General features: G+C 37.1%; 1 protein-coding gene across 4 annotated transcripts in view; it reads left to right on the top strand.

Moving 5' to 3' along the window:
* Positions 1-1,506: 1,506 nt before the first annotated feature.
* Positions 1,507-24,325, top strand: part of SPDYA (speedy/RINGO cell cycle regulator family member A) — a 33,128-nt gene continuing 10,309 nt past the window's right edge. The window contains exons 1-6 of one of the 4 annotated variants that reach the window (XM_044772163.2): positions 1,900-1,990; positions 4,712-4,778; positions 6,601-6,853; positions 8,864-8,922; positions 10,785-10,870; positions 18,030-18,201. In XM_044772163.2, coding sequence (XP_044628098.2) covers positions 6,619-6,853; positions 8,864-8,922; positions 10,785-10,870; positions 18,030-18,201 — 552 coding nt within the window. In that variant the 5' untranslated portion in view covers positions 1,900-1,990; positions 4,712-4,778; positions 6,601-6,618. Of the gene's footprint in view, positions 1,991-4,711; positions 4,779-5,604; positions 6,854-8,863; positions 8,923-10,784; positions 10,871-18,029; positions 18,202-24,325 lie in introns of those variants that run through there. The other 3 variants (XM_044772162.2, XM_070512366.1, XM_070512365.1) reach the window with 3 other exon arrangements.

Here is a 24,325-nt window from a genome sequence, read left to right as displayed (position 1 = left end):
ATTCTAAAGTACATTTTCTTTCTTGTATGTCACGGGCCCAACATAGTAAAAAACTTAAGAATGAGAACACTCATGAAGGCCTCGCTGGTAGTAACCCTTAACTTGAAGCCAAAACTTAAGTGATAAGCTGCTTCTCCAATAGCTTGGTTAACATCTGTGTGTATTTGCTGACTTGTGTGTGCAAATTTCGCTTAAGTAAAAACAAATTCCTGTGAAAATTTTGGGATCCTAAGGAGTACCCTCCTAACTGTACTTTACCTTTGCATTATATTTGCATCTCTCTCATGGCACAACTCGTGTCTTATATTTCAGTTATTTGTGTATCTGTCTAGAAAGTTCTAGAAAGGTAGGGCCATGTCGTATTCATCATTGCCTACTACTTTGCCTCCCATTTTGTGACAGTGCCTTCCATATAGTAAACATTCATTGTTCAGTAAACATTCTGTACTCAAGACTGAAAACTAGTAATCACGGTAAACCCTGATACCTTGAGGGAAAAAAGAGAAGAACCAGGGAATGAGGGATGAGGTTTGAAGCAGTCATTTTCCTAGGAGAATCAATATTGAAAGTTTTCACAACCAGTTGATGCTTCTTGATCTGCCCCTCTATTTAAGGGCCACGGGGGAAATGTCAAAGGCATTTGTAAGGAAAAATGAGTTACCAGATTGCACTGTTATCTTCCTTGTAGGTGATTTTGCCATCATTTCGCTATGTGAGAGCCCAAGAAAGAACTAATACATTTATTCTTCAGTTGCTGACCAAAGAACTAATTGCTGGGTTAGTACCACAAATAGGCAAGGCCAAATTGCTTTTTAAATGTAGTAATTATAACAGCTGAAAAATCTGGAAGCAATCCAAATATAAAAATGATTTAAATTTGGCCACCCACTCTGGAGTATTGTGCATTCACTAAAAATACCTAGAAAGACTGTAGCAACATGTAAAAAACGGGGAGAAAGGAGGTTACACATCAGGTAAAAGAGAAGTGAAGAGGAAATCATGTCACAGAAAAAATTAAGAAGCTATGAAGAAGCCTTTTATTTATTCGTTTAACAAACATTTATTAAGCACCTACTACATCCCAGGCACCAGGCCAAAGGCTAGGATGAGGCCAAAAAGAAAAGGTACCTGTAGAATTTACAGCTTAGAACAGTAGATTTAACAGAATAGAGTAACATTAACCCTTCCCACGAAGAGCCGCGGTATTCACACCTTTCTTTTTTAGTTGGAAGTGGTCTCTTCCTCTGTTTATGTAATTATTTTTAAATAGCAGTAATTGAGTACACATTATAATTGCTGCTGCGAAGTTCACTTCTGATTCTCTGTCCTGCTACTGACCTCACCATTTATGGAGTTCCCGCCCGTGTGTGTGCAAGGCGCCGAGCTCCCGCCCGTGTGTGTGCAAGGCGCCGAGTTCCCGCCCGTGTGTGTGCAAGGCGCCAAGTTCCCGCCCGTGTGTGTGCAAGGCGCCGAGTTCCCGCCCGTGTGAGTGCAAGGCGCCGAGCCGTGCCGGGGCGGGGAGGTGAGGTAAGACCTGAAGTCCCAGCTCTGGGGGCCTCTCCATCTAGCTGGAGGGAAGATTAATGGTTCTACTACTAGCCTGGCTTTGATAAGTGTCCAAGGAAAGGGGTTACATTAGGATGCAAGAGGAGATCTGGGAGGGCCAAGGCGCTCTGCCAGGGCCTTGCCGGGACGGTAAGCAGAGCAGCCCAACGGTAGAACTTCGGCCAGCGGCGGGGACTCCGGTCGCAGCCGGCTGGCGGCCGGGAGCCGGAGACGCGGCGCGCGCAGCCTCGGGCCGGCCCCGCCCCCGGCGGCGGACCCCGCGCGCTGATTGGCCCGCGCCGGCCTCGCTCCGGGTTGGCGGGAGGTCTCCAGGCGGGGCTTGCGGCTGTGTAGCGACCAGCGAGCAACCGTCTGAGGTCCGAGAGCGTCTGCGGGAGGCCGGCCTCTGGCCCCGGCCCCGCTCCTCAGCCCCAGGTTTCGGCAGGTACCTCCGCCCGCGCCTCGCCGGCGGCTTTCCGCTTTCGGCTGCGCCTGGTCCCCCCATTCCCGCTCGTCCCCAGCCCCGCCGCCCCCGGCGTGTGAGAGTGTGGCGGCCTCGGCCCCTTCCCCTCACGCTTCTGTCCATGAGTCCCCTCAGGTGCTTCGCTGCGACGGGAACACTCCCTCCCAGCTCCTTCGGGCTGGGCTTGAGCGGGCGGGCGGGGGCGGCGAGGGGCGTCGAACCTGCGGGCAGCGGGCGCCGGCGAGGGCGCGGTACGTGCTCCGGGGGCCGAGGCCGGCGCCCCCTCCGCGCTCGGGTTCGCAGGGGCTGTCGCCGGCACCTCGCCTCGCGGCTTAGGTGGTGCTGGCCGGCAGGCCGGGCCGGGGACGGGACCAGGACGGGCCGCCCGGCGGAGAGGGCCCTGCGGAGTGGCCCGGCCCGGCCTCCCAGCTCGGGTCCCGTCGGACACGCTGTGTCCCGAGCCGGCTCGGCGCCACACGTGGCCTCCCTGCCTTCTCTCGACGGCTGGAGACCAACCAGCTTCATTCAAACAGACAAAAAGAAGCCTTCGAAGTAATATAGCATTTAAAGGCTGATGAACCCATGCTGTGTTAGAAGTCAGATCCTGTTGGTCTACAAATTTTATTCTTTAACGGAGCACTTTTAAAAATCCTCTCGTTACCCCGAGCTCCTAGGGGAGGAGACGGGGCTCCCGCAGTGTCGCGGCGCGAGGTCGCGGTGAGACGCCGGCTCTCGCTGCAGGTCTGGGCGGGGGTTCCCAGGGGCCGCCGCGGGCTCTGCTCCTGCCGCCCCAGGCACGCCCGAGAGCGCTGGTCTTAGAGCACCCTCGCCTGACTTGTCCTTCGGGCTGCCGCTCCTTTCCTCTTTCTCATCCCCGCCGCGTCTAACAAGCGGAGGGAGGCGTTCACCCGTTCCAGCTCCCGCTCCCCGCGTTCTGTCCACCAGGCTCCGAGTCGCCCCCACTCCGGCGAGGGGAGCTGCTCCGTCCACCCATGGCTTGGATGTCTCGTCAGGTTTGAACTTACTGAGGCAGCTGCGCGTGGAACTGCACAGACGCCGCAGCACCTAGCCCTTGGCTGAGGCTAAGTGTGCTACAGCCGTTAGATGATTAGTTAAATTAGAAAAAAAATCTTTAAAGCATCAGAAGAGTGGAGATTTGAGAACAGCCCCGGCAAAGCTTCCAACTACTTTGCCACAATATTTTTTTCTAAATTTGCTGTATTGTTTTTCAATAATTAGATTCTGTGGTTATGACAGAAAAAAATGCTTTAGTCATTTCAATAAGGATTCTTTTTTAAGAGTTATTTTATTTTAGCAAAAAGGTGATAAGCCCACCTTTCCTCCCCGCAGCGATGGCTTATTTAACCAAGTCACAATTTATTGTGCCCATTTACACTGCAAATGCTAGAATAATTTTTTTTTAATGTTGACTTATAGCTGGGTTTGTTTTCCTGGGGAGGAATGCAGTAAGTAATATCTGACCGCTTACTGTATGTCAAGTATTTTAATCTTTAAAACAATTCTTTAGTGGTTAAAGAATAGGGGGCTTTGGTGTGGGACAGTCCTGGATTCAAGTCCCAGCTTTATCACTCGCTAATTATGTGGCCATGGGCAAATTTCTTAACTTCCCTAAGCCTCCAACTTCTTACCTAGAAAATAAGGATACAATAGTACCCACCTTATAGAAATGTTTTGAGAATTAAATGAGATAATACATGTAAAACTTTTAGAATAGTGTCTGGCACATACTAAGTGCTTGGTGTGAAGCAGTTATAAAGAAGTTAAGGCTTACATGCCTGCCCTGAATTGCCAGTGGGTATTGCTATTAGATTTTTCATATAGGCAGATGAATCCCTATACTACTACTTCTATTGTATGATTCTGTGAACACCCACCCTGTCACTCTTTATATTACCCCCAGAGAGAAGAAATTATTTTAGATGCCTATACATTAGCTGTGGTCTACTTACCAAAAAAAAAAAAAAAAAAAAAAAAAAAAATCCTAGGCATCCTATTCAAGTGTGAATTCTGGTATGATTTTTTTTCATGGTGGTGGAGTCCATGTAAAAACTCAGTAAAGGATCTTGCCATATGAGCATAGTTTCTCGTAGTTCTCCCTCCTTCCTTATCTCTTGCCCTTCCCTGAAATGGCCCATATTTTAATTTGCCTTTCATTCTTTCCCTCTTGCTTGCCATCGAACCCCTAATTCTCTTTCTATATCTAAATGAAGAGCAAAATTTAAAAGCTACCTCAAGGTGCAATTTGACCAAGAAGGTAGCATTAATAGCTTCTCTCCTTAAGCTCCTTCTCCATAACTCCTGCCAGTGTTTGCTCGTTAACCTCAATGAATCTCTATTTTGGGAATTTCAGGTATTTCCTTCTCTTTCTGTTTTCTCCAATTTTATAGGAAACATCCCAACACATACATAAGGGTTTAGTGAAACAGTGTAAAGCTATACTGTGAGCATGATATTTATTTTTTGATTCATAGAAAATTTGCATCCTATTTCATGATATATCCATGGTTGTTTTAGCATAACAACACTATTTTAAGTTACTTAACATTGAGTAAATCTTACCTCCTGGTAGATATTCCACAGTTATTCTATATTCTGATACATTCCAACCCAAGCGTAACCCACACAAACACACCCCTCCCTCCCCAATTTGAGAAGCCTGACTATTTAGTTTTTTCCATCTAGATTGTAAGGCTGCTCTTGCTTCAGGAAAAAAGATGCAGATGAGGCCTCCAGCTGTCTCCCAGATGAGGTGGGTAGGAAAGAGCAGAAAGTTGTTACACAAGTCTCAGGGCTCAATTTATCACCCATTCCTTTTTCTGTGGAGCCTGTAGCACCCCTACCCCCAACTCCATAATTGCCTTCAATTTGGTTGGACCTTAGGATCTAGGAAGAAAGATGGGGAGAGAGGAGGGAAGCAAAATAGAGGGAAGAGAAGCAATTAGAGAATCAACTGAATAGAATTTCCTCTGCCCATTCTTCATAATCTAGCCCTGTACTGTCTAATATGGTAGCCACTAGCCTACCCCATAGGGTAGCTATTGAGCACTTGAAATGTGGCTGGTGCAACTGAAGAATTGAATTTTTATTTTAATTTAAAATTAAATACTGAAGGAGTGTAAAATATTTTTCCCTTACAGACTACTTAATTTGGTAGGACTGTATTTCACTTTAACTGTTGGAAATTTAGCATCCAAATTGAGATACACTGTAAGTGTAAATACATGTGAGATTTCAAAGACTTAGTACACAAAAAAAGAATAAAATATCTCATTAATTTTTATATTGATTACATGTTAAAATAATATGTTGGATTATATTAGGTTACATAAATTTTATTACTAAAATAAATTCACTTGTTTATTTGTACTATTTTAATGTGGCTTTAAAAATAGAAAATTACCTATGTGGCTCACATTATATTCAACAGTACTGATCTAGCCCCACTGTATCCAATCTTATTTTCCATTCCTTCCTTCAGCAGGGAAGTTTCTGAGGGTCAGGAAGGAGAATCTGTACCTAACTCTTTGAACACCAAGGGAGGCATGGCTGCCTGGGTCACTGTGAGTTATGGATTCAGAGGTTCTCATTAGGGTCTTAGACTAGTTTCCTGCTTTGCTTATTCATACCTCCATTTCCTATTGCCCTATAAATACTTTGACCACAAAAGTAATGACTGTAGTAATTACGTGAACTGATTACCACCAAACATGATACTGATTATGCATATTGTTAAATATTGATGGATTAACTGTTTCAAATTTTTTTCGATTATAACACTATACATTCATGTACACTTATAATCAGCCACTCAAATATAATGGTCATGCACTCAGAACTTTAAAAATTAGAGTGATCAGTGTATGAGACTCCCTCAAAGCACATATACCATACATTTCTTTGCTAAAATTGTTTTTAACTTTTTAATAAATACCAATAAATGCTTGTTGAATAAGTGAATTTTGTAACATATCAAGGAATTTACCAGTAATAAAATATGTTTTTGTGTGTGGGGGGTTGTTTTTTAATATAACACGATATTGATAATAATTTAGTTCTGGAAATAGTTTGCCTTGTTCTATAAAGAATTGGAGGTGGCATATAAGAACCATATGATAAAATTATGTCAAAACAAGCAGAATATGGGGGGCTTTGGGGAGAAGAAGGAAAAAAAAGAAAAAGAAGATTGGCAACAAATGTTAGCTCAGGTGCCAATCTTTATAAAAGAAAAACAAGCAAAATAAAAAATTATCAGGAAAAAATAATATCACAAATAGATTATAAACTCAGCAGTTTCTATAATTAACTTTCACATTTGGTTTTGAGTTCCCTTGTTGTCAAAGCAAAATACTATGCAGGATCTTATTATTTGGGAAGAGGAGGCATATTAGTTACCCACAGCTTTTCTTGGCACTGAATTTAAAAGCAATTTCTCTTGTGAGTCACTGTCACAAATAACATTTTAGTAACAAGCTTAGTAACATTTCATATGACTGCATCTGGTAGTGTCATTCAATTGTTTTTATATAGAAATGAACGAGTGTGATAAATAATTGTATGTTTTATTTTTACAGGAATCTTGGGAAACCAAAATGAGGCATAATCAGCTGTGTTGTGAGACACCACCTACTGTCACTGTTCATGTAAAATCAGGGTCAAATAGATCACATCAGCCTAAAAAAACTGTTAATCTGAAGCGTCCTATTTTTAAAGATAGTTGGCCAGCATCTGAAAAAAATGCACATAATAGCAAAAAGTCTAAACGCCCCAAAGGACCCTGTCTAGTTATACAGCGTCAGGAAATGACTGCTTTCTTTAAATTATTTGGTAGGTTTAAAATATTATAATAGTGGTAATTGTAAAGTACTTAAAAATGAGAGAATGTAAAGATTTATTTTATCATTTTCATAGTAACCAAAGAGGATGCTCTTGTTTTCTGTGTCTGATTTTCCATCTTTTGATTGCTTTTGGAGTAGAAATTTAGACTCACTTAGCTTCTAGACTACTTAAATCCAAGTGTCAAATGTAAATTCTAGGCAACTCAAGTTTATAGCATGAGTTTTGTTTAACTTAAAATAAAATACTACATAAAGTCTCAGGTAAGCCAACTGACTCAGTTTGATTGGGCCTCAGGGGTTTCCTAGGACTTTCAGTGCTAAAACTGAGCAAACTATGGAAAGGTTAGTCAGTCTAGAGAAGTTTCAGTATTTTATCTGGGAAATATTGTCCAAAATTAACTATGCTTTATCATCATATTCATATTATGAAATTGAGTTTGAATTTGTTCAGATCATCAGACAGTGCTACTTTGCTGATAAATTTTAAAAAAATAGCCCAAAAGAAACTTTTTTATAGTACTTCTCCTGGCCAAGAAAGAGAAGGGATTTTCTTTTTAAGTAAGGTAATGAGGTAGACAGATTAGAATAAAGGGTAGGGTAGATGGAATCTGGTAAATATCTGCAGGAATAAATCAAGTCAAGTAGATAACACAGTCTGGTAGACCCAGGTAACAGGATTCCTTGTTTCTAGAGGATGGCAGATGCATGTAAGAGGAGAGGGATGGGGATCAGAGTATTTGCCCCGCTGAGAGGACAGAAATCTTAAAAAAAATAAAAATAAAAGAGGGAAAGCTGGTTAATATTTAAAGAAAAGCAAAATAAGGAGATAAGAAGAAGAAAAAAAATCTAAGTAATATAAGTAGAAAAATGTTGAACTGTAAGGATGTTCCCTGTCAGGATCTAGAATGCTGTTAATACAAGTTTCCCTCTTAAGAGTAGAGCAAAATAATTTACCCACAAACTTAATTAATCATAACTGATCATGCTAAAAGAAGAAAATACCTGGCTCTACCATTTTCGGTAATTTAAGAAATAGAAATAGAATTAACAAGGCAGAAATTTTTTCAGAAAATCAGTACTTATTCTTGGAACTTTCCATACATTTGGCTTTTTTGATGATATTTCTAGGTTGTAAAAATATAAAGTTATGCTTTGTTACTTAAAATGAAGGGGAGATTGGAAAAAAGTAGATTTCCTCAGATTATATTCCAACAACTACCCATATATTTTGGGATTATATATTTTCTCCTTTTAAAATAGAAATAAGTGTTTTGACCTACTTTTTGGATGTTATTCTTTTTTTTAACAAGTTTTTTTTTTTTTGGTGAGGAAGATTGGCCCTGAGCTAACATCTTTTTAACAGTATTTTTGTTTGTTGATCTTTTTGTTATAATACTCAGTTTTTCCTAAATTAAGTGTTAAGTAACTAATCAATTATGAATCTTCTTTATATAGACATTTTCATTTGTATTTGGATAATAGAGATAAATAGGAGGAGAGCAGAGGAATCCAAAACTAAAAAAATACCCTGGGACCTCAAAGGAGAAAGTAATAGAAAAAGTAAAACATATTTAGAAAACAAAGTATTCATTAAGTCATTATTTCTTAAAGACTGAGTTATCTTTTATCAGATTCCATTTCCACCTGTTAAAGATTGATTTTGGAAAGTAATAAAGAGCTAATCTAGAGTTACCCAACACATATTTCTCAAAGAGCTATTGGAATATTTAGTAAACCAAACACTTCTAACATTCTCCCTCCAGTCTTAGCTAATATATTAAGGCAAATCAGATGGAAAGCCAAAGAATAAAGCAATAGCTTTTTGTACAGTGCTTGCAATGGTAAATATACCAAAGAACTCAAAATTACACCTTAGGCAACACTGGTCCAGTTTGTTTGATATCTAATCGTCATTTATAATCTCCTTATGTAGAAATTAATTCTTCAAAAGGAAACAATCTATTTTTAAAAGACAAGTCATAGCTATCTTTTGTTGTAGATGATGATTTAATTCAAGATTTCTTGTGGATGGACTGCTGCTGTAAGATTGCAGACAAGGTAAATTTGGTAACAATATAATCAATAACCAGCATTATTATATTACTAGACCACCAGAACTTTAACAAAACCTTATAAAAATTTTCTACCTTATTAAGGTTAGGAAAAGAACTAGCCTACATTGCTCCTTCAAAGTGAAATCCTTACACACTAATTTTTGAAATTAGCATACACTATAGATTCATTCTATACTTGAGGAGTTGTAGAGTATTATTGATAAATTTAAATGACCTTAAGTCTATATCTGTTTGATTGAAAACAAGAATCTGTGTAGACTTAATATGTTTTGATCAGAATTATTACCTTTTATCAGGCTGTGGAGAAAGAATATTCTGTGATTCATTCTACTAAGGCAGTCTGTTGTACATTTTAATATTTTGAAGGTAGTTTAGATAAATCATAAAGTAAAATTAGTTTATCTTGGTCTTTAAGGATCAGTGTTTCACAAAAAACATCATGATGCTAATTTACATACTAGGGATGATGATGTTTCTATACTCTTTAGATTTAGGTGAACAGTTCTGATTTCAGCTTTGTAAATACCATCTTAGACCAGGGAGTCATATCAGAAAATTCCACATGACTTCACATTACACTTAATGTGCCAACCAACAGAAAATGGAATGAACAGAAGATTAGCTAGTGATTAAATACCCAACAAGTTAATATTGATGTGAACTTTTTTATTTCAAGCTTAAGATAGCAAAAATAAAATCAGAGAAACTTTAATTTTGGAAATTTAATTTTGGAAAATTTCAAACATATACAACTTAGGGTAGAGAGAATAGAACAAAGACCCTCTATGTGCCTGTCATCTAGCTACAACAATCATCAACTCATGGCCATTCTTGTTTCTTTTAATCCATCTCCCCAAAACTGGATTACTTTGAAGCAAATCCCAGACATCCTAACATTTTATCCATAAATATTTCAAGATGTATCTCTTAAAAGACAAGATCTTTTTAAACATGATCACAATGTCAGTAACACTTTTAAAAATTAACAGTAATGCCTTAATATCAAATATCCAGTTTTTGTGGAGTTGTAAAGTTTTAAACTTTGTTACAGTTTTAAGTGCGTTACAGTAATTAAAGTTGTTGGACAGCAGAGGGCAGTGCTTTAAAAGTAACTAACCAGGAGCACTGAATCTTAACAGTTTCAAAAGACCTCTACTGAAAGTTACCTTGAAAACTTGGAATCACCTTTGTCACCAATCTTGTGAAGTTAGCATGAAGAGGCATTTTGAGGGAGGGAATCTAATGCATCAGTAGTACAACTTGTTTTTCATTTGAACAGGCAGAACCTGGCATAGTGTCCTAATATCAAGCTAGACGTGTCTTTCTAATAATACATTTAAAACACTTTTTTCCAATGACAATAGAGCCAAGTTATTCTAATTTCTGATTAGAAGTTATTTTTAAAAGATTATTTTAAAAAGAGTATGGATGTCTGCAACTAAGTCAAAGGGTTCAGGAAAAAAATTTTGTATATACACATACATCAAGCCAATGTAGCAACATGTTAACTGGTGAATCTGGGTGAAAGGTCTATGGTTATTTGTTTTATTATTATTTCAGCTTCTCTATATATTGGGTTTTGGTTCAAAAAATATTGGCAATAATAAAATTTAGGAGTTAATTCTAGTTATAATCTTAATCATGATAAATAGTCCAGAACTATTTCTCACTGTTCACATGGATTACAAGAAGCCAAAAAATAAGGACTCAAATAGATAATTCTATAATAAGGATAAATAATGCTTTATTGTTTTAGCTTATTATTCATCTTAAAGGTAACTTTTAAAGCAGTTTTACTTATGAAAGCAAAACGTTAATATTAATTTTTAACTTTTTTCCCCATAGTATCTTTTGGCTATGACCTTTGTTTATTTCAAGAGGGCTAAATTTACTATAAATGAGCATACCAGGATAAATTTCTTTACTGCTCTGTAAGTATGCTTTCTACTAAGTGATTTTTTAAAATTTTAGTAATAGTTTATAACATTGTGAAATTTCAGGTTACGTTATTATTTGTCAGTCACCATATATATGTGCCCTTTTACCCCTTATGCCCACCCTCCCCCCCAACCCCCTTCCCCTCTGGTAACCACTAATCTGTTCTCTTTGTCCATGTGTTTGTTTATCTTCTACATATGAGTGAAATCATATGGTGTTTGTCTTTCTCTGTCTGGCTTATTTCACTTAACATAATACCCTCCAGGTCCATCCATGTTGTTGCAAATGGGACATTTTATCTTTTTCTCTGACAGAGTAGTATTCCATTGTATATACATACCACATCTTCTTTATCCATTCATCAGTTGATGGGCACTTGGGTTGCTTCCATGTCTTGGCTATTGTGAATAATGCTGCAATGAACATGGGGTGCATAGGTCTCTTTGAATTGTTGATTTCAAGTTCTTTGGATAAATACCCCGTAGTGGCATAGCTGGGTCATATGGTATTTCTATTTTTAATTTTTTGAGAAATCTCCATACTGTTTTCCGTAGTGGCTGCACCAGTTTGCATTCCTGCCAGCAGTGTATGAAGCTTCCCTTTTCTCCACAGCCTCTCCAACATTTATTTTTTGTCTTGGTAATTATAGCCATTCTAACAGGTATAAGGTGATATCTTGTTGTAGTTTTGATTTGTATTTCCCTAATGATTAGTGATGTTGAACATCTTTTCATGTGACTGTTGGCCATCTGTATATCTTCTTTGGAAGAATGTCTGTTCATATCCTCTGCCCATTTTTTGATCGGGTTGTTTGTTTTATTGTTGAGTTGTATGGGTTCTTTATATATTTTAGAGATTAACCCCTTGTCAGATATACTATTTGCAAATATTTTCTCCCAGTTGGTGGGTTGTCTTTTCATTTTGTTCCTGGTTTCCTTTGCCTTGCAGAAGCTCTTTAGTCTGATGTGGTCCCATTTGTTTTTTTCTTTTGTTTCCCTTGCTTGAGTAGACATAGTACCTGAAAAGATGCTGCTAAGACTGATGTCAAAGAGTATACTGCCTATATTTTCTTCCAGGTGTTTTATGGTTTCACATCTTACCTTCAAGTCTTAAATCCATTTTGAATTAATTTTTGTGTATGGTGTAAGATAATGGTTTACTTTCATTCTTTTGCATGTGGCTGTCTAGTTTTCCCAACACCATTTATTGAAGAGACTTTCCTTTCTCCATTGTACGTTCTTGGCTCCTTTGTCGAAGATTAGCTGTCCGGAGATGTGTGGTTTTATTTCTGGGCTTTCAGTTCTGTTCCATTGATCTGTGTGTCTGTTTTTGTACCAGTACCATGCTGTTTTGATTACTACAGCTTTGTTCTACTAAGTGAGTTTTGTGGTAGTTAATTATAATATATACGATACCTTATTTAAAACAGAGGTTGTTTAAAACCAGATATATATCTTTGCACAAGGCTTTCCTGTATAAAAACTAGGTTTTTTACTTTAATAGGATAGTTTTATATTCTTTTCACTGATCTTATCCTGCTACATACCTAATATTTATTATTCAGTATTCCACTTGAGTTTGTATTGTACCTTTACATTTTTCAAAGTACTCCATATAAATTATCCCAAATTCTCCTCTTTTGGACTTAGATCTTTTTTAAAAACCAAAGTATTCTTTTAAAATTTCCAGTTAATATATAGTAAAAGTCATCATTATCATTGTCCTTTTACATTGAATAGTTTGTGGAAAATGCTTTGGACGTACTCATTGTATATCAGGAGTTATTCATATCTGATACCTTTAGTATCCACTAACTGTTTTACTCTACACACTAAACTGTGACCAAGGAATGTTATTTGTTTTCCAGTTCTTCCATTCACTTTATATTAGACAGTTCATACTAACTTTGTTGAATACCACAACAGCTGTTAGCACTGAAGAGTAAGTTTTTACTCAAAGTCTGTTTAATTCAGAATCAAAGTGTGATTCAAGAAATAGGACTAGAAGAAACTCATCTCTGCATGTAATCAGGAGACAAATTTCCCCATGCATACGGAAAAATGAACTTAGTATAAAATTTGGTGCTGATTGCTAAATTGGAAGAATATAATAGTATTAGCTGATATTGGATATGATGTACAGGGACCACAAAAATGTTTTTTGTAAGTTCATTGAACCTCCCCTAGGAGATACATTTTTAAATTATCCCCATTTTACAGATGAGGAAATTGAGACTTAGGAAGACTAAGTACTTTCCAAGATCACAAAAGTTAGTAAGCTGCAGAGCTGGGGCGCAAATTCAGGTGTGAGTTGCCAGTGGTCTAATTCAGCCACTGACCACTAAGCCATATTGCTTTTTACGTGTCTCTTAGTATTGTATGATATGTGTATGTTGATGCACTATCTATTTTGTAGTTTTTTCTCACCTGAAAATTAAAAACAAACCAAAAGAAGCTTTAGTTTAAATTTTACTGGATGCTTGAAAGTGGATTTGTTTGACTTTTTTTGTAAAGTTATTACCAGTAAAGCACTGTGTCAGCTTACACTATATAGTAGTCTATGTGGTTGCATTGCATGTTGTATTATATGATACATATTAAAAATAACATGAATCATAATTTCCATTTTATATCTAATCATACTTTTTGTATAGCCTGACTCAATAGTTCTTCTCATTAAATATTTTCTCAGCCACAATTCTAACTCAAGTTCTTTTCCTTTGTATATATTCTTATAACACTCTAACTTCTATTGTCATTCTTCATATTCTCTTTTTTTTAAAGATTTTTATTTTTTCCTTTTTCTCCCCAAAGCCCCCCGGTACATAGTTGTGTATTCTTCGTTGTGGGTTCCTCTAGTTGTGGCATGTGGGACGCTGCCTCAGCGTGGTCTGACGAGCAGTGCCATGTCTGCGCGCAGGATTCGAACCGACGAAACACTGGGCCGCCTGAAGCGGAGCGCGCGAACTTAACCACCTCGGCCACAGGGCCAGCCCCCTTCATATTCTCTTTTACAGTTATTTGTTTCATACTTACTTGCCTCTTCTACTTGACTGTAGGCTCCTTAAGGGCAAGAAACCTGTATATTACTTTTTTTTGCATCCTTCAGTGGCTAACATATGACAGCTTCTTAATTCTTTATTTGAATAAACGTAGCTATTATGCAAAAGAAATGAACTCTGCTCCAGGAAAATCTAACTAGTTAATTTCAAATTAGAAGATAACTTACATGTATGCGATACAGATATTTCATCACATTGAGACTTAAAAATTGTTAATCTAGAATAGAATCTTGATGTAATCCTGATGTCATAGTACCATAATACATTATAGATTTTCCATGTTTCACTTAGCAAGCATGAAAGGGGCCAACCTTTGGCTCTGTCTACCCCTCACTGAGAACTATCAAGGATACTAAAGTAAGAAATTACTTTATGCAGTTTCACAGAAGACATGATTTGACTCCTGAATAGGTTTGACAATGAGGTGCTTTATAATAAGGTAATATTAAAATATGTACAATTATTTTGAGGGAGGATAAAGTAATATGTAGGTGATCATTTTATATTAATGTAACTAAATATGAATATGCACATGGTTTTTAAAAAAAAGTACATAAGAGGGTATACAGTTAAAAGTAAGACTTCCTCCTATCTCAACACCTTGGCCTTGCTCCTCAAGGACAATTAACAGTTTCATCTCTATCTGTCTAGAAATGATTTTCTGTATATGAACCAGTGTGTATATTACATGAATAGAAGTGTATTATATACTTGTATGCCTTTAAAAAGTTTTAAATGTGAAATATCTACAAAAGAGTGTGTGGAGTGTGTATGTATGTGTGTGAAAGAATTAAAGCAAAACAAATACTCGTGTACCCATGACGCAACTCAATGATAGAATATTGCCAGAATCTTAGAAGGTTACAGTACAGTTTCCCAATTAGAGCCCTCCCTTCCACAAGTAATCATTTTCTTACTTTTCTTTATTCTATGTATATACCTCTAATAATATATTATTTGTTTTTTTCTGTTTTTGATCTGTATATAAAGGAATTGTGTACTATTCTTCTGTAATTTCCTTCTTTTGCTTTATAATATGATTTTGAGATTCACTTATATTGATACGTGTAGCTGTAGTTCACTTATTTTCACTGCGGAATAATATTTTATTGTTGCTTATATATTTGGATTTTTTTTTTACCATCGTGTTATGTACTTTCTGTATGTCCCATTTTTTCTATTTCTTCTTCCCCCTCCATTTTTATCTTCTTTTTGATTGAGATTTTTTTAATTTTTACTTTCTTTTTTTTGAGGAAGATTAGCTCTGAGCTAACATCTGCCTGCTGGGGAAGATTGGCCCTGAGCTAACATCTGTGTCCATCTTCCTCTATTTTATATGTGGGACACCTGCCACAGCATGGCTTGATAAGTGGGACATGGGTCTGTGCTGGGAATCCAAACTGGTGAACCCTGGGCCGCTGAAGCGAAGCATGCAAACTCAACTGTTATGCTACCAGGCTGGCCCCTAAATTTTACTTTTTGACATCTTTTTTTCCTCTACTTGTTTGGAAATTATACAGTGTACATCTATTCTTTTAGCAATTACTCTAGTTATTTTTAATCACAAGAACCTTAAGCATTTTAACTCTTAATCACCCCCTTCCCAACTTATATTCTCGTTTTGCAATTCTATAGTTCTACCTGATGTCCTCCAAAAAGTTAGACATTATTCTTGTTATTTTATACATTCAACATTTTAGATTTACCCACATATTTAGGGCTAGCCCTGGTGGCCTAGTGGTTAAGTTTGGCATGCTCCGCTTTGGTGGCCTGGGTTCGGTTCCCGGGCACAGACCTACACCACTCATCTGTCAGTGGCCATGCTGTGGGTTTGGCTCACATACAAAAAGAGGAAGATTGGCAGCAGGTGTTAACTCAGGGCAAATCTTCTTCAGCAAAAAAAGAAAAAATAGATTTACCCACATATTTATATCTTTGCTTACTATTCTTTCTTGCATCTCAAACCTTCCACTTGAGATCATTTGCCTTCCTTTCTTTCTTTATTTTTGTTTGTTTTGTTTTGTTTGCTGAGGAAGATTTGCCGTGAGCTAACATCTGCTGCCAATCTTCCTCTTTTTGTATGTGAGCTGCCACCCACAGCATGGCCACTGATAGATAACTGGTGTAGGTCCACACCTGGGAACCAAACCCAGGCCACTGAAGTGGAGCATGCTGAACTTAACCACTAGGCAACTGGGACTGACCCTGCCTTCCTTTCTTACTGCTTTTAAGACCTCCCTTTCTTTGGTGTTTGTCTATTAATTCCAGTATCTTCAGACTTCAGGGTTTGTTTCTGCTCATGGTAACTTGTTCTCTTATGTGTTTTGTAATTTTTTATCGTAAGTTGCCCATTTTTCTTGGAAAGTCATCTATGGGGCTTGTGTTGTTTCCCATTGGATATCCTGGGGGATTAGGGAAATCTCCATACCTCTGTTCCTGTGTTATCTAACATGTGTTTTATTTTATGACTGCTTTTAAGATTTTTATCACTAGTTTTGAGCAATTTGATTATGATGGGCCTTGGTGTAATTTTCTTCATGTTTTGTGCTTTGGGGTTCATTGAGCTTCTTTGTGAATTTATAATTTTCATCAAATTTCAAAAATGTTCAGGGCCAGCCTGGTGGCCTAGTGGTTAAATTTGGCATGCTTTGCTTCGGTGGCCTGGGTTCACAGGTTCAGATTCCAGGTGCAGACCTACACCACTTGTCAGCCATGCTGTGGTGGTGACCCACATATAAAAAAATAAAGGAAGACTGGCATAGATGTTAGCTCAGGACTAATCTTCCTGAGCAAAAAAAATAAAAAATTTTCAGCCATTATTTCTTCAAATATTTTTTCTGTCCACCCACTACCCTTTAGGGACTCCAGTTTCACCTTTATTAGCCTGCTTTAAGTTAAATCACAGCTCATTGATGCTCTGTTCATATTTTTGTTTTTTTCTCTGTGTGTTTCATTTTGGATAGTCTGCAATATTTGATCTGCTATTAGTCTCACTGTGTATTTTTCATTATACGCATAGTTTTCATCTTTAGAAGTACACTTTCAATGTGTCTACTTATCTTTTTGAACATCTGGAATAATTATAACTGTTTTAATGTCCTTGTCTGTTACTTCTACCATGTGTGTCAGTTTTGGTTGATTATTCCTCTTATTATGGGTCGTGTTTTCCTGCTTCTGTGCATGCCTGATCCCCCTCCAGTATATGGCAAGATACTTATTTCCATATGTGTATAAGGAAACTACCTGAACGTGGGGAAAGACCATAAGAAAGGCTTAGAGGGGACAGTACCTAACATTCACCCAGGACTGTAAATAGTGCCTGTTCCCACCCGCCAGAGAGAAAAAACTCATAATTCACAGGATATTGAGTAGAGTACTCAGGAATGTCTTGCCTCAGTAGTGGGGAATAAGTAGCTCCAGACTGAACATTGCTCCAGATCCACCTAACAAATCATAAAAGCAAGACCTGAGAGGATCAGACTGTTGCCAAGTAACATCTGCATTCCTAGAACAAAGCTCAAGATTTCTAGGAATACAAAAATATTCAGAACTCAACAGGGTAAAATTCATTGTATCTCAGTTTTTTGGTTTTTTTTTTTTTTTTTTTGGTGAGGAAGATTGGTCCTGAGCTAACTATCTGTGCCAGTCTTCCTCTATTTTGTATGTGGGATGCCACCACAGCATGGCTTAACAAGTGGTCTGTACATCCGCGCCCAGGCTCTGAACCAGCGAACCCCAGGCTGTGGAAGTGGAGCACCCAAACTTAACCACTATGCCACTGGGCTGGCCCCTGTATCTCAATTTTTGATCTACATTTCTTTAATTATGTGTAAAGTTGAATATCTTCTATGTGTGTGGTTTTGTTTTGTTTTTTTTAAAAGACTGGCACCTGAGCTAACAACTGCTACCAATCTTCTCTTTTTTTTTCCCTTCTTCTCCCCAAAGCCCCCTAGTACATAGTTGTATATTCTAGTTGTGAGTGCGTATGGTTGTGATTGTATGTGTTTATAAGCAATTTGCATTTTTTTATGAACTGCCTGTTTCTTGTCCTTTACCCATTTCTTTTTTGAGTTGTTGGTCTTCTTTATTAGGTATCTGGCTAATACAGTTGAAGAAGATGAAGAAGAATCCAAATATGAAATTTTTCCATGGGCTTTAGGGAAAAACTGGAGAAAACTGTTCCCTAATTTCTTAAAGTTAAGGGACCAACTCTGGGATAGAATTGACTATAGGGCTATTGTAAGCAGGCGATGCTGTGAGGAGGTAAGATTTTAAGATACTTTATATATGTAATCTCTGTCTTCTGTTTATGTAATTTTCCTTGTTTGTTAATGTGCTTCTAATGTTTCAATTTTTGTATATTTAAGGGTAGACCATTAACTTTCATGGTTAACACGAGTACAACTTTTGTATCACAGTGGTCATGTTTCACTTTCACACCACAATAATTAAAAATTGTCATTTCTGTTTTTCAGAGCAGTCTATTTCTGTAGTAAGTACTTTTATTTTAGTGTGTTTCTCTTGTCTTAAAAGATCACCAAATATATTGGGAAAGGACAGTGTACACATTCCAAAATATCTTATGGTAATAACACTGGAGTTGAATAACAATTTCCATTAAATAAAATATATGAAATTTCAAGTTCCCAAGATTGAAATGCGAACTGCATGGTATAACATTTAAGTAAATTTAAATATGCTTAAAAACCATACCTCTTTTCACAAAGAATAGATAAAGTGAGTTTCCTTGATGCCAGATTCTATTAAAATAAAGCAGAAAGACACTAAAAATTAAAAGGTCGGTTATTTTATTTAATGTTCTGGTTTTCAATAAAGAAGAAAGTTAATGTTTCAAACTAAAGAAAAATTCTAGAATAGAAAGTTAAATGGAAGGCACTGATTACTGTAAGCCAGTACTATTTCAGAAAAGTCTGGTAAATATACACTATATAATACTGTAATTAAATGAAGTTATATACAGTTAAGTGACTATAGGCCAAAAGAGCGAATTAATGGATTAGTGTCAAACCTGAGGGAAGACTTTAGACATGTGTCAAAGAACTCTGTGCAGAACTAACCTTGTTAATTATATTTATTAATGAGATGAAGATAAGGCAAGTATGCATATTTGTGGATTAAATTAGGAAGATTGTTAAATGTTGGGGGAAATAAAAGGATTCAGAAAAAGCTTACAGGAGTATACAGCAGGTTAAGTCTTTACCAGATTACATTCAATAGAAAATATGAGAAATTGGGTATATATGGCCCTCCCAAATTAATGGATCCATCCTCATTATACGATTTAAATTACTCATTCCAGTTACAGGACACTGAAAGAGTCCTGTATTGTTATTTTTTGTCACTATCTCCCCAGGTCAGGAGTGGGTTTTGCACACCAGCTGCCATTGTTGGACATGATAGTGAGCCTTATTTGAACACTCTGATTTTTTCAGAGTAAATGCTTCAAGCCCCATGGGACACTCAGCTAAGGGCATGGAGGGGGCACCAGAAGCAAGAAGCCAGGATAAGCAATGTTCACCTCATGGCAAACTGCCCACCCTCTCCTAAGATACAACTACTAGCATTTTAACTGCAACAACTTTAATTTACACTATTGGAGCTGGAATTACCTCAGTTGCTGACACCAGGCTATTAAAGAGCCAGAGAATGATGTGGCTTAATGGCAACATCATATCTGTAAAAGACTTTTACATTGTTTGTATAAAAGACTAAAAAGTTTTAGACAGTTCTAAATGGATTTACAGAAAAGTTTAGTCTTTCAAGGCTTCAACACTGAGAACTAACAGATCTCGCCCCTAATTCCAGATCTGTATATCAAGTTTCTTACTAATATCTCATTATCTAGTAGATAATAAAATTTAATATGCCGAAAATTGAGCTTCTGATTCTTCCACATAGACCTCCAAACCTGCTCCTCCTGCAGTCTTCCACATGTTAATAAATAACTTCATCCATTGTTAAGGCCAAAAAACTGTCACCCTAGACATCCATAACTTAAAAGTATCCAGCATCTTACCATTTTTTACCACCTCCACTACTAAACCCTACTTCAACTCTTGCCTCAATTATTGCCATAACCTTCCAAATAGTCTCTCTTATAACTTTCTTCCTCTAGTCTATTCCTGATACAGTAGCAAGAGTAAATCTTCTAGAAAGTTAGTCAAATCATGACACCTCTACTCAAAACCCTCCAGAGGCTTCCCATCTCACATAGGGTAAAAGACAAAGTCCTTATCATGGTTCTACATGGTCTGCCAACTCTCCTCCCTTATCTCTTTGACTTCATCTCCCATCCTTTCTCACTCCATTCCAGTCACATTGGCTGCCTTGCTCTTCCTCAAACACAGCAAGGACACTCCCACTTCAGAGTCTTTGCACTTGCCATCCCATTACCTGGAACGCTTTTTCCCCAGATATCAGTATGCTTCACTTCCTCACTCCATTCAGGACTCTGCTTAAATGTAAGCTCAGAGAAACCTTTCCTTACCATTCTATATCAAGTAGTATCTCCCTCAATGGAATAAAATTGAAGAGTCCAGAAATAAACCCTCACATTTATGTTCAATTTAATTTTGAGAAGGAGTACCAAGAAGATTCAATGAGGAAAGAATAGTCTTCAACAAATGGTGCTGGGACAACTGGATATCCACATGCAAAAGCATGCAGTTGGACCTCTGCTTCATATCATATATAAAAACTAACTCAAAATGGATCAAAGACCTAAATGTAAGCTAAAAGCTGTAAAAAGAAAACGGGTAAATCTTCATGACCTTGGATTAGATTTCTTGGATATAAGAACAAAAGAAAATATACAAGCAACAAAAGAAAATATAAAGTGGACATCGTCAAAAGTTAAAACTTTTATCCTTCAAAGGACACCATCAAGAAAGTGAAGAGACATTCAATAAAATGGAAGAAATTTTTTACAAATCATCAGTCTGATAAGGAATTTGTATATAGAGTATATAAAGAGTTCTTACAACTCAGTAATAAAAAAACAACTCAATTTTAAAAAGGGCAAAGGATCTGAATAGGCATTTCTCCCAAAGAAGATATACAAGTGGGCAAAAAAGCACATGAGAAGATGCTCAACATCATTAGCCATCAGAGAAATGCAAAACCAAAACCACTTCACACCCACTAGGATGGTTGTAATAAAAAAGATAAGTGTTAGCAAGGATGTGAAGAAACTGGAACCCTCATACACCTCTGGTAGTACTGTAAAATGGCATAGTTGCTTTGGACAACAGTCTGGCAGTACCTCAAAAGGCTAAACGTAGAGTTACTATATGACCCAGTAATTCCACACCTACTTATATACCCAAAAGAAATGAAAACTGTGTCCACACAAAAACTTGTACGTGAATGTTCATAGCAGTATTCATTATAGTCAAAAAGTGAAAACCCAAATGTCTATCAACTAACGAATGGGTAAACAAAATATGGTATATCCATACAATGATATATTACTTGGCAATTAAAAGGAATGAAGAACTGACACATGCTATAACATGGATGAACCCTGAAAACATGTTAAACGAAAGAAGCTGGTCACAAAGAACCACATATTGTATGATTCCATTTATATGAACTGTCTAGAATAAAATCCAAAGAAACAAGGTAGATTAGTGGTTACCAGGGATTTTTACCAGGGATCTTTATGGAGTGGTGAAAATGTTCTAAAAAAGACTGGTAATGGTTGTGGTACTCTGAATATACTAAAAAGCCATTGAATTGTACATTTTAAGTGGGTGAATTGTACGGTATTTGAGTTAAGTCTCAATAAAGCTGTTAAGTAGACCTCCTACTGTTACTCTGTATTCCTTTTCTCGGTTTTCTTCATAGCACTTAACCACCATATAACACTCTGTTTTACTTATTTATCTTGCTATTGTCCATTTCCCCCTACTAGAATATAAATTCCAAAAGGGCATGGTCTTTATTTTGTTCTTATTGTATCTCCAGTGCCTAGAACAGTGCCTGGAATATAGTAGGTACTCAGTAAATATTGCTGGCTGAGAGAATGAATGGAACTTAAAGCTTTGAATTCTTTTTCATACCTTTTTATCCATGAAATAGAAAAACAATAAACTATAAAACAATTCTTCACTGAGCTCACTTAGCACTGCCCCTTATTCTATTGGCATATAGATAAGCTATTTTTTTTCCCAGTTCCAACCAGGTACATTTGAATCATGTTGGTGCATAGGAAAGGCAATTACTTAGTAGATTTTATCCTGTTCTCTTAAGTACTCATTCAACAGCTAAATTATGAATAAGACAGTAAGTTCAGTGTCTTTATTGTGATATATTATAAAGAAGTATTACACATCCTTGCCCTGCAGTTTGCTGTGTTAAAGTAGCAAGACATGCTGTTAGAAATTTAGTTAAGAATTCTATGAATTTGTTATTGACAGCCCTGTTCTGTCATACTGCCAACCCATTTCTTTAGTCTCATATCCTAAAATCAACCCAAGTTATGACTGTAGCCACAAACTGGCTTACAATAATAATACTCTACATTTGCATTGTGCTTTACAAATTCACAAATATTTTCATATAAATTATCTTTTTTATCCTCACAAAAATTACCTGTGAAGGCTGTAGCATTCTCATTTTACAGCTGATGAAACAGAGGAGCGAGGAGATTGAGAGTTACTCAAGATCATACATCAGCTAAGTGGCAGAACCAGAACTTGACTTCACATCTAATGATTTCCCAGTGTTCTGTTTTCTCTGACATCTAGCCTCCACCTCTCATATTGGTTAGTTTAGAAAATGCATTTATATCTATTATTTTATCTCATGAATTAAATAGCATAAGTATTCTCTCCATTTTTTTAGAGGAAGCAACTGGCTTAGAAAGGTGGTGATTTATCCATAGTCATTCAGTTAATAAGTGGCAGGGCTAGGTAGTACTTAAACTGAGCACTCTTTCCATTATACACCATTGTCTAAAAAAACCTAATTCTCTCCTTTCAGATAATATGAATTTTGTAATTTGTCTCCTTTTTAAAAAAATCTTTCCTGCTGCAAAGAAGCTAAGCGCCAGGCTTTATCCTTAACCACATCACTCTTACCCTTCGTTACTGGCACGTCTGCTTTCTTCCTTTAACCAGATTTTCCCTTCAGGGTTCTAGCTTAAAGAAAAAAAAGTTTCATTTGCTTTTTTTGTCAGCTGCCTTAAATCTTTTTTTGGAATGAGATGAGGTATGATTAAATTGAAAAATATATGTAGGGCTGCTCCAGAAAAAAGTAGACTATTTCCCTACTTATTCTGATCTTATCTTTCTACAATCAGCTTACCTTTTTGGAGACCAGCTCCTCTGAGGTAGAATTTATTTAGGTTGATTATAGCTTAATTTCCAGATTGACTCACAGATTACGAAGGATGTCAATCTGATGAAAAGACTTAGACTCCAATTCTAGCCCCTTTATGCATCACAGGAGGTAGCAATTTTATCAAGAGGAAGCTTTTCTCTATTCTTGTTATGTACTCTGGCCTAGATGGCATAATATCATCATAGCTGATTTCTCTATCAGCTACTACTATAGGAATTTAGAAAGCAGTGATGTGATATAAGCAGTGTTTTGAAGAAAATAATCCAATGACAGTATGCAGAAGGGACCCAGTATAGGCAAGGTACTGGAAAATCCTAAACTTGCTATAGGTCAGAAAGCAAGATGTAAAGCTAGTGCTGAAGAAAAATAAATGTTACAAAATTATAATTGTAATTACTTGGTGACCAGTTGGAAATAGGTCATATGGGAGAGTGAGCTGTCAAGAGTTTCAAATCTATATAACAGAAAGAGTAATTGATTCCATAATGGAAACAGGAAAGGTTAAAGCAAACTGGTTTATTGGAAGATAAGGAATTTGGTATTAGACATATAAATTTAAGGTGATAATTGAATAAGTGAATGGTCAACAGGTATGAGTAACATGAGTCATCACATATAAGTGATGTTTAAAGCTTGGTAGTGTAGATAAAAGAGCCAAGGTGAAAGTAATGTTAATACTTTTTGAGCACTTGTTAGGCACTGTTCTAAGTACTGCACATGTATTAACTTTCACAATTCCTGCAGATAGCTAGGTAATCCCAGATGAGAAAACAGGCACAGAGAGACTAAATGAATTCTCTAAGGTCACACAATTAGTAAAGCCCCACACCAGTATTCAAATCTAGGCAGTCTGACGCCAAAGTCAGTGCTTTTAACACCTATACTATACTATCTCTGGAGAAAAACAAGAGTGTCAAGTATTAAATTTTAAGAACACCACAGAGGCATCAAAAAAAAATCACTAAAAATGACAGAAGAGTAAGACAAAGTAAAAACTAAGATAATGTTTCTAGTAGTTCAGGTG

This window comes from Equus asinus, chromosome 6 (assembly GCF_041296235.1).
Source record: "Equus asinus isolate D_3611 breed Donkey chromosome 6, EquAss-T2T_v2, whole genome shotgun sequence".
Lineage (NCBI taxonomy): Eukaryota > Metazoa > Chordata > Mammalia > Perissodactyla > Equidae > Equus > Equus asinus.
The sequence above is the reverse complement of the archived record's forward strand: the minus strand, read 5'-3'. Positions and strand labels throughout refer to the sequence as shown.